Source organism: Erpetoichthys calabaricus, chromosome 17, assembly GCF_900747795.2.
Source record: "Erpetoichthys calabaricus chromosome 17, fErpCal1.3, whole genome shotgun sequence".
Lineage (NCBI taxonomy): Eukaryota > Metazoa > Chordata > Cladistia > Polypteriformes > Polypteridae > Erpetoichthys > Erpetoichthys calabaricus.
In genome coordinates, this window is record NC_041410.2 from 18,553,507 (window position 1) to 18,570,378 (window position 16,872).

The following is a 16,872-nucleotide window of genomic DNA, read 5'->3' on the forward strand; positions in this document are numbered from 1 at the left end:
CAAATGTAAATGTAGCTGGAAAGTTTACAAACACTTATATGTCTTTTTTGTGTCATACTGTCATTTCCATTCTACACACTTCTCTCTTCAAATAAAATCTGTAGACAAAACATGTTTACAAATATGCAACTCTCTCTTCATATTTGAACATCAAGTGGGAATAAAAAAAGCTTTATACCATAAAAGTGCTGCCTCTATAATACAAGCATGAGGCAACAAAACTCCTTATCCAGCAAGTCGCACATCATGGTTTAAAGAGATTCAGTAAAAAGGCTCCCTTAGATGGTATGCACGTGCAAAGTAAGCAGATTGGTCATACTGAAAGCCCAACAGCTCTCAGTGGTCAACACCATGTCTGCTTTTGTTGTAAAATTACAAAAGATTAAGAGCACCCAAGGAAGCAGAGGGTCAACCACAATCTACAAATGTAGAAACAACTAAAAGCAGGCCGCTAGCATGGCCTACTGGATAAGGCATCAGACTCTGAAGCCCAGGGTTGTTAGTTCAGCCCTTGTTACCAACTCAGTGTGTGACTATAAGTTATTACATGTGCCTAGGTTCCAATTATAGACAAACACATTGAAACAACCGTCTTCTGTCACTGTGGTGTCATTTGTTTTATTCTTTGTGTTGCTATTTAAATGTATTTACTGTGTATATTATATTTTCTGTGCTTTTTCGAGTATTGTATTTCAATTCTGTGTTAGTGTGTTTAGTTATGTGCCCTGTCCCCCTAACATACAGTATCGGGGCCTTTATGGCGTACAGCTGGAGGACCTCTCTCGGCCTATGTTTTCCAAACAGTGGGTTAGGTCCTACAGATGAGTACTGTGAGTTGTTTATTGTAATTTATTATTTGAAAGTACTTTTGTTTTTTTTTTCTGTTCTGTGGATTCTGGTTATACAAATTGGCTTTGTTTCATTCTGGGTAGCATTTAACACATACTTCTTTTGCTTTTTTTTTTGCTTTTGATATTTTTGCATGTTTCAATTTCCCTTATAATAAATCACCATTTTTAATGAGTAAGAGTTTTTTCATAGTTTTCTCTTTATTAATTTTTGGTACTAAAGGCAATAAGGATTGTTTTGTTGCTACTTACTGTCTTGGGGAAAAAGGTGTTAAACGTTAGGCCTCAGCAAGCCTTGGCATAGATTTTGGAAGATAAGGCCTTATTTTTGGTATTTTGGATGGCAAATAATCCAGTGATTCTTTACAAACCCCGTGTCTGAATTAAAGCAGTGCTAAAACAAACTTAGCTGCTATACCCTCTGAAGCATGGTTTGGACAATATGGCACAGCAGAAGTAGTATATTGCTGTAATAATTGCAAGAAAAAAGCAAATAGAAAAGAAAGATAGAAAGACCTTTAAAACCCTTAAAAGTATAGAAAAAGTGCAAAGGTGTCGTCAGTTAGTAGTTTCCTACACCATCAAAAGGAACTTGGAAACTGGAGGAAGCTCTGACAGGCCTAAAGCCACAATAGAACGAGAACACGTGATTCTGAAAGTCAACAACTTTTGTGATGGGTGCCTCACAAGACAACAGCTAAAAGAAATTCTTAATAGCTGTCTAAGTAAGCAAGTCTCACTTTCTATGCTTTAATTTTAGAGTATACTGATATATTTAACTGCGCAAGTTCTATAAATACTGGAAAAACTGGGGAGGTGTTCTACAACTTTTGACCATTTTAGCAATGGTTTTCTTGGCCACTTGACCTGTCAAACCTGCAGCTTCAAGTCTTCTCTTCACAATTTAAAGTGACACCTGCACTTTTCAACCACTGTTAAGCTGTGCTTGAAGCTGCTGAAACTAAGAAACTTGTCTTCTGATGGGGTTGTGACTTTGGGTCCTCCTTCAAGTTCCTTTTCATGGTGTGGAAAACTGTACTCACTGACACCTTGGCTTTCACTGGAGTTTTGTCTAAAGGAAAGACCTACACTTTTAAGGATTACAACGGTCTGTCCTCCTTTGTTAATTGCCTTTTTCTGCCACTGTGGTTGAAATATACAGTGCAGTATTGTTCAAATAATGCTTCAGAGGGTGTAAAAGCAAGTCTGTTCCAACACTGCATTTATTCAGTCAAGAGGATTTGTGAGGAACCAACAAGTTGGCACACCTGTAGGAATTGTGTGCATCAACTTTTAAGGCTTAATTAACCTCAAAACTGCATAAAAGTGCCAGTTGTTATCCTATTATTTGTTCCCTGAAAAAGACATTTCTGTATAACAATTTCAATTTTTGGTAACTTCAACTGTTATTTTTACCTCTGGCAGTTTACTGCTTACCCTTGTAGCATTTCAGGTTATTCACTAGACTTGAACATCTTGAATTTCAATAAAAACCTGAAAGAGTGGGCAACTTTTGACTGGTAGTGCATGTTTTGGGCACTTGTAATTAAGTCACCTTTTTTTGCATTTATGAATTTGATGAAGGTTTACAATAGCCGCCACCACACGTCTGCAATCCTTCCAGCTACTTAAGCCCACCTGTAGAATTCAGCATTTATACATGCGAGTGCCTCTTCAGTCCTGCCTTCACTATTATGAATCAGAGAACTTTGCTCTAATTATGACCTGCTTTTGTGCTTTCTGTAGCTGCCAGTATAACAATGAACTAATTGCTAAGTGCAACTTCTTTTCTGTCATGCTCAAGTGCCCTTCTTTCACTGCATGGGTTTGGGACTGTGTTTTTTTTTTGGTTGAAAATAACTGTTTCTCATAAAGTTTATACCTTTGTGGAATACTGTCCTGTTTGTTTTCTACCAGTATCAGATCTGGCTGGATGGTGATTATGTTTCACAGATGACACACTGATAATCATTTTGAGGGTTTGCCAGATTTGCACATAACATAATATTAATCTGTTTTTTGTGATATGTGATCTCAGTGATTCAACATCATAGGCTGACAGTTTTCTTCTTGTCTGCAGCGCACAACGTATCCTCCCTGTGTCCACTCAGAAATCCACTTCCAGTGACTAAGAATCTTCTACTAAGTGCTATTTAACAAACGACTTAGTTGTGACTGACTGACTCGTAATCTATTCAAGGTATCTTTATCAAGATTCCAGGACAGGTTTTGCTATACTGCACAGCATGCAAATTTTATTTCTGAATGAACTTTTTATATATCTACTCTATATATATATATAAAATCGTAAGCATAAAAGTGCAACGGTGACATTTTTATGTCACGCTTTAAATCGGGTTTATTTTACAACTTACATATATATGTTTGGTATCATTCTTTTCAAAATGTATCAAACTTTAATGTGATGTTGCTACATTTTCAGATTCTTATTCCGTTTTTAAGTTATAAACTAAAAAATATCAAGAACTCACTTCTCGCGAGATGAGATTTTGTACCAACAAATTTAAACACGCCCAGGGCCAGAAATAAAACATAAAGAGTAGGACAGCTGCTGTACAGGCTTTTAAATGTTCAAAGTGCTGTATGAGATGCAGATCACGCGGTAAGGTTGCAGTAGCAGCTAATCAAGCAAAGAGGAAGTAAAAAATAATTATTTATTTCCCATTGTATCACAGTTTAAGAGGGGGGTTCGGAGGAGCAACCACATCTCCTTGGGGTGCGTTCAGCCCCCTTCTTCACAACGCAAGCGGCAGAGACGCGAAGTGGCTGGCGAGCAAAGCGAGCAGGGGGGAACCCCCTAGTAGTGGTTATAATAAGTCTATATGCCATGTGAAAATGTTAGAATTTTTCGACTCCACAGACTGAAGCTAAGTCATATCAAATCAGGGAAAGCAAACAAGTAAATAAAAATTAGGATTTACATATGGTAACACTCCTCATTTAAAATTTCTAAACAACAAATAAAAATTAAAAACTAGAGAAACAGAGTGATGAACTTCCACAAACCTCAATGATCTGTTGATCTATATTCAAACTCTTTTCACCAGATTAAAAAGTCTTCACTGGCAACTGCCAACCACCAGATGCAAGACTGAAACTAGGTGAGGACAAGTACTGGTCCAGTAGAGAACCTTATAATAAACAGAATTCTGAAAGAGTTTGGGTATAACCGGCTGTCTTCAAACAGGCCTTCACCCTTGTTATGTGATGGAGTATTTCATAATAAAATCTCCTCGGCAGAGTAAATTCATTTCAAAGTAAAGCATCAATTACAGGCAACCAAAAGCTTACCAAAGGCTCCCAGAGGAAAAAAAATAGTGGAAAGTAAAGTCTGGAGCAAAAAGAATTCAATGTTCTTAAATATCATTGCCAAGGTAATCACTAAGAAATGGAGGATGAATATAGTCCTCCAAGACCTTATCTGGATCAGGCTGTCCTGAGCACAGAGGAGCCAGATAACAGAAGCCATCAAGAATCCAATGACAACTTTGAAGGTTTTGAAGGCTATGTCTTGGCACTGCAGACATATTTCGTCTTTTAAAATACTTTTCTATTTCTGATAAAGTTTTTGTTTGAAAACAGAGTGATAAGAACATAGGTTTAGTTTAGCAATTTCAGTTCTAAGAGCTTATTGCAAGGTGCTTTTCTAACATACTGTCATCACTATCATATAAGTGCCATTATCAGTATGGCTACCATTTAATAATGCAGTTAGATAGTACCATTTTATGGAATTTTGTGTTTGACAGTAAAACAAAATCTGTAGCTACAAGCAATCATACAAGTTTTCTTTTTTTAAGTAATACTTGTGTAAATTTCATTGTTATAATATTTCTGTATTTACTTAATTATTAAGCTCTTGTAAAAAGCCACATTTCTCACTTGGGACAAATAAATTTAGTTAGTACCTACCTACCTACCTACTTATCTGTCTGCCTGTCTACCTATCTATCACTCCCATGTCTTCATTTCAGTTCATTAAAAAAGTATCTTATCTACATGAACAAGCAAGCAGTAAATACCACAAGTGAGAAGCTTATTTACAGATGTATTGCTGTTTCTAACTGTATTGTTGGCTGCTGAAGATGATGTAGCTGCTTGGCCCTCTAGGACCTAAAGTGTCTGTGTCTTACCTGTATGGGATCCAGCCATTACAGTGAGAGCTGCCACAGATTTGGTACCAATGTAATGGCTGTTGAGAAGGAAGCGTGCAAGGTCCTCGACCGAGTCAAACTGCCTGCTGAGCACTTTGTGCGCCCACTCACACACCAACCCACAGGCTGCCGACCTGACTTCTTCATCTGCACTTTGTAGCTGCCCTGGTGACTCCATCCCATCAGACTGCAAAATACATTATTTGAGCAAAACATGTTTAAAATGTTTAAGCTACAAATTGAATTATTCTAAAATGACAGCATAAAAACTTACCCCGTCTCCCGTTTTATGAAAGTCCAAGTTAGGTAATGAAGGCATGTGCACAAAAGCCTTCTTCCTCAGGCCACTGTAGCAATACGTATTAAAGAGTTAAGGCTTATGCTAAATGAAACAGACTTGTAATATATAAAAATTATTCCATGACCACTGCATGCTCCAGTATATGAGACCAAAACATTCAAACTTAGCTATTTGAGTTGAGTGAACTGAATGGTCTCCTCCCGGTTGGGAAACTTTTAATTTTCTAATGACTCATAGACTGGCTAAGAGGATACACCATTGTGGGAAAAAATGCAGTTCAAGGCAACTCCAAAAATAAAAGAACACAGCTTAAAAAAAAAAAAAAAGAGCAAAGATGTTGCAAATGCATAGTGCCTCACAATATCAATAGTTAAGCACTTTGATATATAATAAGAAAATGACCATTTTATTTATAGCTGGTTCATTAATTACAATTAAGTACAATGAGTGATACAAATCAAAAAATAATCAGTAAGATTCAACTTATATAGTGCCTTTCCATAGAGAAAACCATTCCAATCCACTGTTGAAATGTTTTAGTGACAATAAATATGTTAAATCTTCTCTAAAACAAAACAAAAAAGAACTTTTTGAAGACTGTATTGATTAAGTGAAAGTATTCAAATAGTGCCAAAAACAGCAATAATAATTTAACTAAAGCCAATTACAAAAGACATTCCATAACCTAATTCAGGAACCAACAACGGAAAATAACCTGAAAAATTAGACCACTAAGAACTAACTTTGGGATATCATCTCAAACTTAAACATACAAAAGCCCAAAAGAACAAATTAATTTAAAAAAAATACAACACTTAAACAAAATCAAAACAAGGGACTATAAGACCAAAGACTGAGCCCCTGCAAATAAGGTTTTGTTTTAACCAAAATGTACCCAAATTGAGCAGAAGCCTAGACAAAAAGAGAGGTGCCAGGGCTAGATAACAAACAGCATTCAGCAGGGCATGAGTAGGAATGCCACCATAAAGCACAAATGCACACTGGCACATTAAATACAGTAAACTACAATAGTTTTGTCATAATTAATTATAATTGGTCGCCCTAGTCCTTAAGGCAAAACCAAATTAACAAAACTAACAAATAACTGATGATTATTACCACAAAAACAAATAAGGGAAAATCCCCAGATAAGAAATATGATAAAACCCAAACCTGAAAGTCAGCAAATGCAGGCTTGACAGGTTGGGTGGCTTGTTCAGATGGACCAATTCAACTAGCGAGTTTGTGCTTTACAGCAGAACCCATACCCAGAAAATTACCTTTTACGATTGCACACAACAGTAAATGTCCTAAAATGTCTAAATCTGATTAATGTATGATATACTTAAATAGTACACTATGATTTATCAAAGTACTGTAATATTTTTTGCTTTGGAAAAGTAAAACATCACTGTATTTATTAATCAGAAAGTAGTTTGCCATGAAATTGCCAGCAGAGGGCAGCAAAGGCATGTGGAAGATGCCATAGTCTGGTCAGCTAAGTTAAAAATCACCTTCCACTGGGGTCTCTAAATTGATTATTAAAGTCATAACAACTACTAATCTTAAATAAAGTACAATAATACAAAACATTCAGACCTGTAACTAAGTGTACTTAATAATGGATTATTACTAATATTTTTTTTTAGCCACTGACACACTATAAAATCCAATATGACTGACCATTAGCAATGGAATAATACAACATTTAAGGGACATTAAAGAGAAATTACTAACAGTCCATTCAGGACATAAACTTAACTCTGCTATACCTCTCAGTATTCTGATGTTGTTCTGATGCCCTGACTAAGCAACAGGTTGCTATTCCAGAATTCCCCCATCCCGCATTGATATCCAGATGCATATTTGCTTATTAAACTAGGAGTTATACAGTATGATATCTCTTCTGGCAAAATTATAAATTCTGTTAACATCAAAGAAAGTCATGGTGCAGTTAATAAAACTAGTACTGAGGCTGTGAGGGGACAGTGTGCTTTATAGATTTCAAAGTTTTGTTCACAGAATTATAACTACTGTATCAGAAAAAGGTGTGAAGAGGTTTAGTCTTTACAATCCAAATTCTCACATGATGCAGAGACATACAATGTCATATAGCACCTTAATCATAGTGAATAACTGTCACAAGGCAGTACTCCTGTTCTCATAGTTCTACAATTGGAGCTCTAGCAGGTGGTCTGTGGTTTACATGACAACATGTTAACCATTTTGGGGTACACTGCAATCAGTTATACTAATTTATTTCCTTCTTTTTGACTTTATATTCGAATTGGACAATCTCTACATTACATCATAAATAATCACGCTAGTCAAGCTTAAAGACAATTTTCCTTTAAAGACCTTGAGGATAAAGAGTCAACTCCACCACTTCATAAGGTTCCTAAGAAATAACAGGTAAATGTGTTAGTGTTAATTCATTCTCTAAAATAAAGGTTTCTCAAATGTTTGATATGAGTATGGTTGTCTTCATGGATCAACTCTCCCTTTTGTGCCCGACACCTGCAGTGAAAGGCAGCATCTTGAAAACAGGGCATTGATGAGCAGTTGCTCTGAAGTGTGATTGCTGCACCATAATTGTCAGCAGGCCCCAAAGTCTCTAACACATGTAGTGCCACCACTTCCAGACTGAGTGGCTTCAATATTTTCAAACCCTACTGTGAACAGGCAAATCTTGCAACCAACAACTCCATGAAAACAAAGTTTCACTGAGTTTTGCTAGAAGATAAGTAATAAATTCCCCATTTCAGAAATGAAAAACTGATACAATGATGCTGTAGAATTAAAAAGCCATAATTAAGTCAAATGGACAACTCAAATCCACAGTACACATTATGTATAACACACTAAGGTCTTGTAACGCTTTAACAAATGTTTAGATATGCTGGGTAAAATAAGAGCTAATCTTCAAAAAGAAATGGTAATTCCATAAGGTGACTTGAAAGGAGTGCAGTGGGTTGCACTGCTGCCTCACAAATTCGGTGTCCTGTATTTGAATAATGTGTCTGGTTGATGTCGGTGCAGAGTTTGCTCACTAATTTGTGTCTGGGTAAGTTTTTCACTGAAGAGCCTGGTTTTGCTCCCTCATCCTAAAGAAGTACAAGTGAAGTTAACTAGGGACTCTAAATTTTTCCTTGAGTGCACATGTGTGAGTGGGCCATTTGATGGATTAATGCGTCATGCTGGGATGGACTGATAAAATAACAAATTTTCATTTTTTGCACTTTTGCATCTTGGTGATTTTACTCACATTAAAAACTTTGCATTTTGTTTACCATGGCACCTATGGGTCAGAGCTCACACTAAATTTAAAGATGGCAAAGTCAAGAAGGAAGTCTGTTGTCTGTCCTTTTCTGCTCTTTCAAAAGATGAACAGTTAAACTGTCAGCCATCAACATTGATGACAAAGAAGGAGGAGAAAGACGAGGATCCTTGTCCTGCAGTTAATATAGGAGGCTTGGCCTAACAAGTTGTGTACTGCAGACACCCCATTCCTTGGGTGGTGTTCTAATAAAAATAGCCTGCTATCTTTTTGCATCCTGAAGATCAGGACACTGAACATGGCTTTGATTTACACACGGGCTCATATTAGATTTCGGTTGCCACTGCAACAAGTTCAATAAACACAGCTTATATTAGCCAGTTTTCTGCGTGCAGAGATGCCTTGGTGCATGCAATGTGTGGCACAGCACTTTGGCCCCTCTTTTAATTTACAGTGAGGTGTATTAGATCTCAAATTGTGCTATCAGTCCTGAACATTTCCTTCAGTTAAAGTGACAAGGTCACCAAATTGCACTGAGGAAGACATTTTTACTATTCCCGAGTTTAAGATTGGAAAAGCTAGGCAATTTTAACACAAGTTTGAAACTGGTCTGGTTTATCCAACTACTGGGTTTTTGTAAATTTTGTTTTTTGCATTTTATGACCCCTACCACCTTTTATAAAGGGGTAATACTTTTAAAATAATGAACATGTTGGGGAATGTGCACTTATCAAAAGTAAAGTAACGTACTTGGTGATTACTGCGGACACAGATAGTGTCTAGCAATTGGCATCGTCAGCTCTTTCCACTGGATCAGCAGCAGACGTTCTTTATACTTGCCTCTTGAAAGTGTCCAGACTGATTTCAGTTTCTGTTCTATATTTAGCACCTACTTGAACTACAACAACAGATGTTTGGCAACCGAGGTGGAGAAGGGCAGTGTTAAAAAAGCAGTTCCAGGGAAAGGATATTTTGATTTGCCTCTCATGCCCAGACGACGTGCCTTCATGTTCGGAAAGACATTCTTCATGATCTTTCCAAAGTCAGCCGCACTTAACGGATGGTAGCCGAGATTGTCACAATAACTCCTAGAAGAGAAAAAAGAAAAATCAACAAACAGACAGACAGACAGATAAGGCACTAAATAACAGAGAGGAATGACATTAAATAGGATAAATAGATTGGTAGGTAGAAAAACAAAGGAGTAAATAAATAAATATGCAAACAGTTAAACACATTAGCCGCACAAACTTTAGTCATTTACTCCAAATACCTATTTGTAAAATGCCTTTATAAATTTGTCAGTCATTCCGGGCAGACCTATTGTTCCACAATATTTTCTCAATACAGTAGACCCCCCCGCAAAGTCGCAGTTCAGAGTTCACGGCCTCAGTCATTCACGGATTTTTCCTTAGAACCTATCTAATAATTGTTAGCAAAAACTGCACATATCCTCTGGAATTTTTATGGCTTTTATTGTGGCAATACTGCACTGTACAGAGAACAGGAAGCAACTGTAGAGGAAAATGCAGCTTGGGATGGTGAAAGTAGCCAATAGAATTTGAAACTGCAACTCCCAGCAGTCCATGCAGTGGCTCAGATTGGTCTTCTGCTGAGGGTGCTGGGGCTGTTGGGGTCAAAGGATGTCAGTGCAGCTTTTAAAAAGGGGGCCGGTGACCAAAAGCAAAAAAAAAAAGTTTTTGTAATTTGTGTTACAAGTTCCTGTCTGTCTGCCTTCTGTTGGGTTACCTATACTTATTAATTTTGTCCTGGATCGTTTCGTGGTTGGCGTCGGGATTTTCTGCCATCTGCCTGTGTACATGAGGACTGTAAGTGGATTCATGGCTATCCTACAAAGAAAAGAGTACTCCTGAACCCGTCCACCCATCTTCACCATTTCAGGAACAAGCAGTAGGACTATCTTTACATTCCCATTCAACACGCGGATCTCTGGACTATCTATTTTCATCATTACATTTCATCCGTTGCCATTTTTCATGATTTATTCTGTGTGTTTTGTTTGTGCTTTGTTGTATTTAATGTGTAATCAAGGGGAACAGGGGTGGTATCGTTGTTTTCATTTATTTCATTTGTTTTCATTACATTCTTTATTTGCTGTTTGATTACTGGTTTGCTTTGTTTTTGTCTCTGTGATTGCATGCGGGTCGGGCCAAGGCTGGGTGCGTCCCTGGAATCTCCACCATAAAAATAAATAAATCGCCGTCTTCTCGACGGTGTGAATCTTAGCTACACCGGACCACTACAGCGTTATTCATTTCTCCTTGCTGCTGATTGACTGTGATGCATCCCCAGCTGAGTATTCTTGTGTAACCATGCTTCCATAAAATCCACCTGACTTGGAAGGAAGCTGTCAGTTGTGACCAGGAGCACAACAAGAACAGAAGTCTGTGAAGAGCAGCCTTACTTACATCATTAAAACAGCTCTATTTTTCAAAAGTTTTTTTTTTCCCTTGCCAACCAGGTATTGAGCAGGGATCATTTAGGTGTCCCAGCTCTATCTCTTGGTTTACAGTGCATCATTTACAATCTAAATATATACTGTATACATACATGCATGTTCTCCCTGTGTCTGCGTGGGTTTCCTCCGGGCGCTCCGGTTTCCTCCCAAAGTCCAAAGACATGCAGGTTAGGTGGATTGGCGTTTCTAAATTGGCCTTGGTGTGTGTTTGTGTGTGTCCTGCGGTGGGTTGGCACCCTGCCCAGGATTGGTTCCTGCCTTGTGCCCTGTGTTGGCTGGGATTGGCTCCAGCGGATCCCCGTGACCCTGTGTTCGGATTCAGCGGGTTGGAAAATGGATGGATTGATTTTATATATATATATATATATATATATATATATATATATATATATATATTATACACACACACACACACATATAATAAATCATAATATATATCAAAATATATATTGAAAGTGAAGGGGTTATATAAAATGGAGTTAGTGAAAGGCTGCATCAGCGTACATCTTCAAAAGTAAACTATAGGCTAGTCCCATGTTTCAAAGGATGAGGAACTCCAAATGCCTCAAAGGATGTTGTTCTTGATTTTCAGGGTAGGACCAGAAGTGTCACACAGAAGCCAAGTTTAGTATGTTCAATAGAAGTAACTAAAAAATAATATGACCCAATAAGGTCTCGCTGCACACAAGTGGACAGCATCTTTTGGTCAGTTGCCTGTGGATCAAGATAAAAGAAACCAGGAATGGAAGACAGGCAAGGCCCTTCTGAGGCAATCACAGAGTCAAAATCCACCCTGAATTTTATAAAGGGAATGCTATGCCAAATGGGTCCCTAACCTGGCTAAACTAGGAGACATGAAAGAACTGTTAACGAACTCCCAGAACTAAAGGTCACTTTCATTGAACTGTTTACAGAAGGAGAACCCCTGGAATGTCTTATTATCAAAGCCCTTGTTTTTTGTCTCTTAGAAGAATGGTGCTGCTGATTCACTGCACTTCTAGGAGCAACCAAGAAAGACAACTTCACGAGACTGCCATAGTCAGAACAACACACCATGCCACCACAGAAAGCTGGGTAGGAAATAGGAACAGTGGAGGAATGGTCAATGATTGGGATAGAATGGTGGCTGCTCTGTTATTTGCTGGGTCATGGTTGTGTTGTCACTGTTGCACTCTGTAATTTCAGAGTGGGATTGGATGGATTTCTTCTCAAACCGAAAATACACTTTTATGTAGTCTACACTACTCTGCTTGCCCCTGGCTCAGGGAACAATAAGGAGATCCAGGACAAATGATTGATATGTGTTTTTGATTGTCGGCCAACAGAGGACACAGGCATCCAGTGTGAATTGTTAAACACCTAACTGTGCATCTCTGCTGGGGTTGACTTTTGTCTAGGAAAATGGCGTCTTGCTGCACAGCGCTTTATATCTGACCAGAGGGACACTGACTCCATTAAAACATATTGAAGGATATCTCAATAGTAAAAGAAGTAGTATAGCTGGGGAGATCCTAACTACTACACCTGCACTTCACCATAAATAAATGTGTACCAGGTCACTGGGATGGAAGGTGAAGAGCAAAGATAATTGTTGGTCACGCAGCCATACAGGAATGACCTTCTGCACCTTCCTCATGATCATCCAGAAAGTGGCCATTTTGGTAGGAACAAACCCAAGTAAATCTGCTTCATACCACCATGCAGTTTCAGGTTAACCACCTCATTCACCGTGACAGTAGTATGCCCCACTGTCTAAATACTGTGTTGGCACCAATCATGTAAAAAAGGAGCTGTAGTTGCAATGACAAAAAAAAAAAAAAAGATTTTAAAGACTTGACCTGTTTTAGTCCTATGATTGCCCATAATACTTAAAGTCTCACAGCACAAATTAAGTCAAATTCAAATCCTAACGTGGTCACTGGATCTTCACTCTGTGCCTGAATGGGTTTTTTTCAGGTGATAAATCCTAAAACATAGCATGTTAGGCTAATTGGAGACTCTCATATTCAGTATGTGCACTCTGTGTTGGCAGGTGCATCATTCAGGGATGGTTCCTACCTTGTGATAAGATGCTGCTGGGACAGTCTCCAGGGAATTTATATTGGATCAAAAACTGTTTAAAAATGATTGTTTGGATGGAAGGACACTTTATTATTTGGCAACTTGCTGATATAAAATACTCTCCTTTTATAGATATAATACCTCATTAAATGTTCTTCTCTAAGAGTTTGTGTTAGTCAAGTATATTTTGCAATTCCATTAAAACAAAAGGGACTGAAAAAGTAAAGCAATTTAAACATCAAGCAGGAATCATAGTACAGTATTGCTCCTGCTACATTTTACATGATTACGCCACTTAAGTTAACTGGAAATTCTTAACAGGCTACAGAGTAAATAACTATGGCTTGTGGCTAAATGGCATTCCATTGGGTTGGTTCCCACCTTGTAGGTTTCCGGGACCGCACTAGATGCATGCATTGGTTCCTGGTAACTCTGAACTAGCTAAATTCTTTATGGAGAGAAGGATGTTTGACATACTCATTATATAAAACTGCAGAACAGTCACACATGAGGTTGGCGTAATGACACGGCTATATAAAACAAAATGGGGTCTGTGTTTATTAAAGTAAAGATCTGGAGAGGAAAACCCTTTCAAAACCAGGCCAATTTTCAACAAAAAGCACGCTGATGTTCTCACTATCATTTCTATATTAATTTGAAACCTTGTTTTGATTGCATATACTGTGAAAATGTGCAATTAGGTGTTAAAGAATTCAAAAAATAGAAAAGTACAGCAATTTGTAATACAATAGTAAATATAACAAAACAAAGCATGTTTCAGTTTTTATAGATTTAATAAATGAAAACTTACTTGTATTCATCATAGACCTCTTGCTTTGGAAGAGAAGTTTCTGGATGCTCCTCCAGATGATTTCGAATCCAATTAAATGCATACATCTGCTGGGTACGACTGGACGACATGGACCCCTGATCACTATAAACAAAATAAATTAAAAAAATTGTAATGCTTAAGAATAGTTTTATGAACAAATATGAGTTTAGTGTACTTAAAATGAGAGCTACAGATAACAAGGACATTGTGTTGCTTTTGACTCCTGCTTAATCATCTTTTGAAAATGTTAGAGGCATACTTTACCTGAAAATTATCTTCTTTTATTTTTAAGTTATGGACCCCATGTAGTTTTGTACTGATGGATGAGAAACACTTTTAATCTCAAGTTTTCATAATACACTTTTTAATAGGATGGGTGTCAGCACTGGACATCAGCAAACAGTATAAAAACATCCATTAAAAAAATACCTCATGTTACTCATGTCACATAATCTATATCAAAATAAAAAAGGAAAATAAAAATATAAAACAAGCATTTTTTGTTAAGACATGGTATTTTTTGTTACCCAACCCAAAATCAAGACATCTTTGAAAAAAAAAAAAAAATCTTTTTATTCTTAAAACATGGAAAAGTATATTTGGGGTAGTACTGCGGAACACAGATGAGCACTTCTGCCTTAAACTACAGCACTGATTGGATGAAATTTGTACTTCCATGGTGATGAGGTCAAAAATTCACTATCAAGTTAAGTCTGATTGTGTGATGTTCAAAACTTGATTTTAATATGATGTCTGTACAGGAGTGTCTGTGGAAAATTGGAATTGATTATCACATCTTAAAATTACAATTTTTGTCAGAATATTCTGCTTTTTTGCATTCTGTAGTGCTTCTGGATGTCTATAATCCAGAAAAGATAGAACATTTTAAAACGGGTGGTTTCTAAAATATCTGTTTTGAACGCTGAGACTTATATACTGCAGTAACTTCAGAAAAAATGGACACTATCTTCTTCAAACAACTTTCTTCATGTCAAGCCTATTGTTTCCAGTTTGGTCCAGTTCTTATCCCAATATCCTTTAAAGTGGTTCAACCTATATCCAACAATAAGCGCCATAGGAATTGTTTGATTTAGGCCAAGTGATTTTCAAATTTTTGCATGAGTAGTTTTTGAGATACCTAATTTAATTAAATGTACATGTATGCACATACAGAGGCACACAAAAGAATGTACACAATCACACAAACTCACAAACTCAAAGAAATTTTGGAGTGAAGACAGCTGACAGCTTGTTTGCTGTACCAGAAAACCATGCCGGGTAATGAAGACAAAGAAATAAACACACACATAACCCTAGACCTGTAAAGATTGACATAGACAGAGACATTAAGCCATCCCGTATCTTTATGTCTATCTATGCAACTTCTTTACTTCAATTGACTTCAAGGTGTTTAGTTTCAAATCAGATATTATTAAAGTTGTTCACTTGACCCAATTTCCTGTTCATTTTACTCTACCTTTAATTGTGGATAAAATATAAGTTAATGTACTTAACTGTATATTATTGTACAGCATAGCTGGTTGTATTGTACTATGAAATCTTCCATAGAGTGATTTCCTGTAGCATCACTAAAGTGTTATTTACATGGAAGTATAAATGTACTGTATGAACCACTCCACACCAATTTTTACATTTTGCCCTTCTTCAAGTGGGTTTTACTCTAGGCACTTAAAGGATAAGTTTAGTATTTTTCAAGTTGAACTTATTCACAAACACACTATACATGCATTTGCCATGTGAAACTGTGTTCCAAAGTGCAGTGATTTCTATACATTTTTTAAAATATCTTGTCCACTCTGGTGTTTAACTTTGGAATTAATGGGGCACATGTATAGCTAGAAAAGAAAAATCCTTAAAATGTACCAAATATATCCATTTATAATCCAATACAGGTAGCTGAGAATTGATCCACTTCTTGCAATAACACACATATTGTTAAATAGCTTATACGTGTTATTTTTGAACAAAAAAAAAAAAAACAACAAAAATCTATGAACTTCATCCATTTTTAAAGAAAATGAGCTGTGTGTGCTACCTCAGCCTTCTGCTAACCATGCACCCTCTGTAGGATGTGGTTGCCTTTCAATAGAACCAAATCAGAGTTAGCCGTTTGTGCCACATTGTTGGATTTGTTTTGTACAATCTCACACAAGCAAATAGAAAACAGACCCTTACCTTGAGAAAAACAGTACCAGAAATATACAATAAAATGATTATTTCCAGATCACTTTTCCTGTCACAAACATGCATTAGAAAGTTAGTTCTGTTTTTTCTTTATCGAAACTCAAAGAAGACATATTCAGCATGTTTTAGGTTTCCATTTTAAAGTTGTGTTTCATGCCCCATTGCCTCCATTGTTAAGCGCCAGTGCGGGCAAGATATTTTTTTAAAATTTATAGAAAGTGCTTGACTTTGGAACACAATTTCCACTTATATGCCATGAGGAGGGAGGGCGATTGAGACCATGCCTATGAAGAAATAACTTGGACTTGAAAAATACCAAACTTATCCTTTAATATCCTTTTACAAACTAAAGATATGTGTTTCATGTTGACTGGAGACTCTAGATTGACTGAGTGTGAAGGATTGTGGATGTGTGCGTGTATGTGGTCTACAGTGATGTGTAAGGCTGGATCCAGGCACGTCCATGAATCTGTTGGGCTTGGCTTTGGTTCCCCACAGCCTTGTATTAGAGGGATGGAGAAAATGATTATGCAAAAATAAATGCTGTTAAATAGTAATTTGCATCTTTCGACAACAAAACAGGTGGGCCATTTCTTTGTTTTTAAGCTTCAATTAATTTAATGCATCTACCTTAGTTTCAGGCTTTTTAAGCATCACATAGTACAAAATAAAATTGAATGCAGTTGTATTATAA

The 16,872-nt window shown here is 37.0% G+C and overlaps 1 protein-coding gene across 1 annotated transcript in view; it reads right to left on the minus strand.

Moving 5' to 3' along the window:
- LOC114667589 (DNA-binding protein RFX7) overlaps positions 1 to 16,872 on the minus strand; it is a 149,833-nt gene that overhangs the window by 13,953 nt on the left and 119,008 nt on the right. The window contains exons 4-7 of the mRNA XM_028822950.2: positions 13,953 to 14,075; positions 9,573 to 9,689; positions 5,298 to 5,382; positions 5,003 to 5,210 (exon numbers count right to left, since the gene is read on the minus strand). Of these exons, the coding sequence (XP_028678783.1) occupies positions 5,003 to 5,210; positions 5,298 to 5,382; positions 9,573 to 9,689; positions 13,953 to 14,075 (533 nt within the window). The remainder of the gene's footprint in view (positions 1 to 5,002; positions 5,211 to 5,297; positions 5,383 to 9,572; positions 9,690 to 13,952; positions 14,076 to 16,872) is intronic.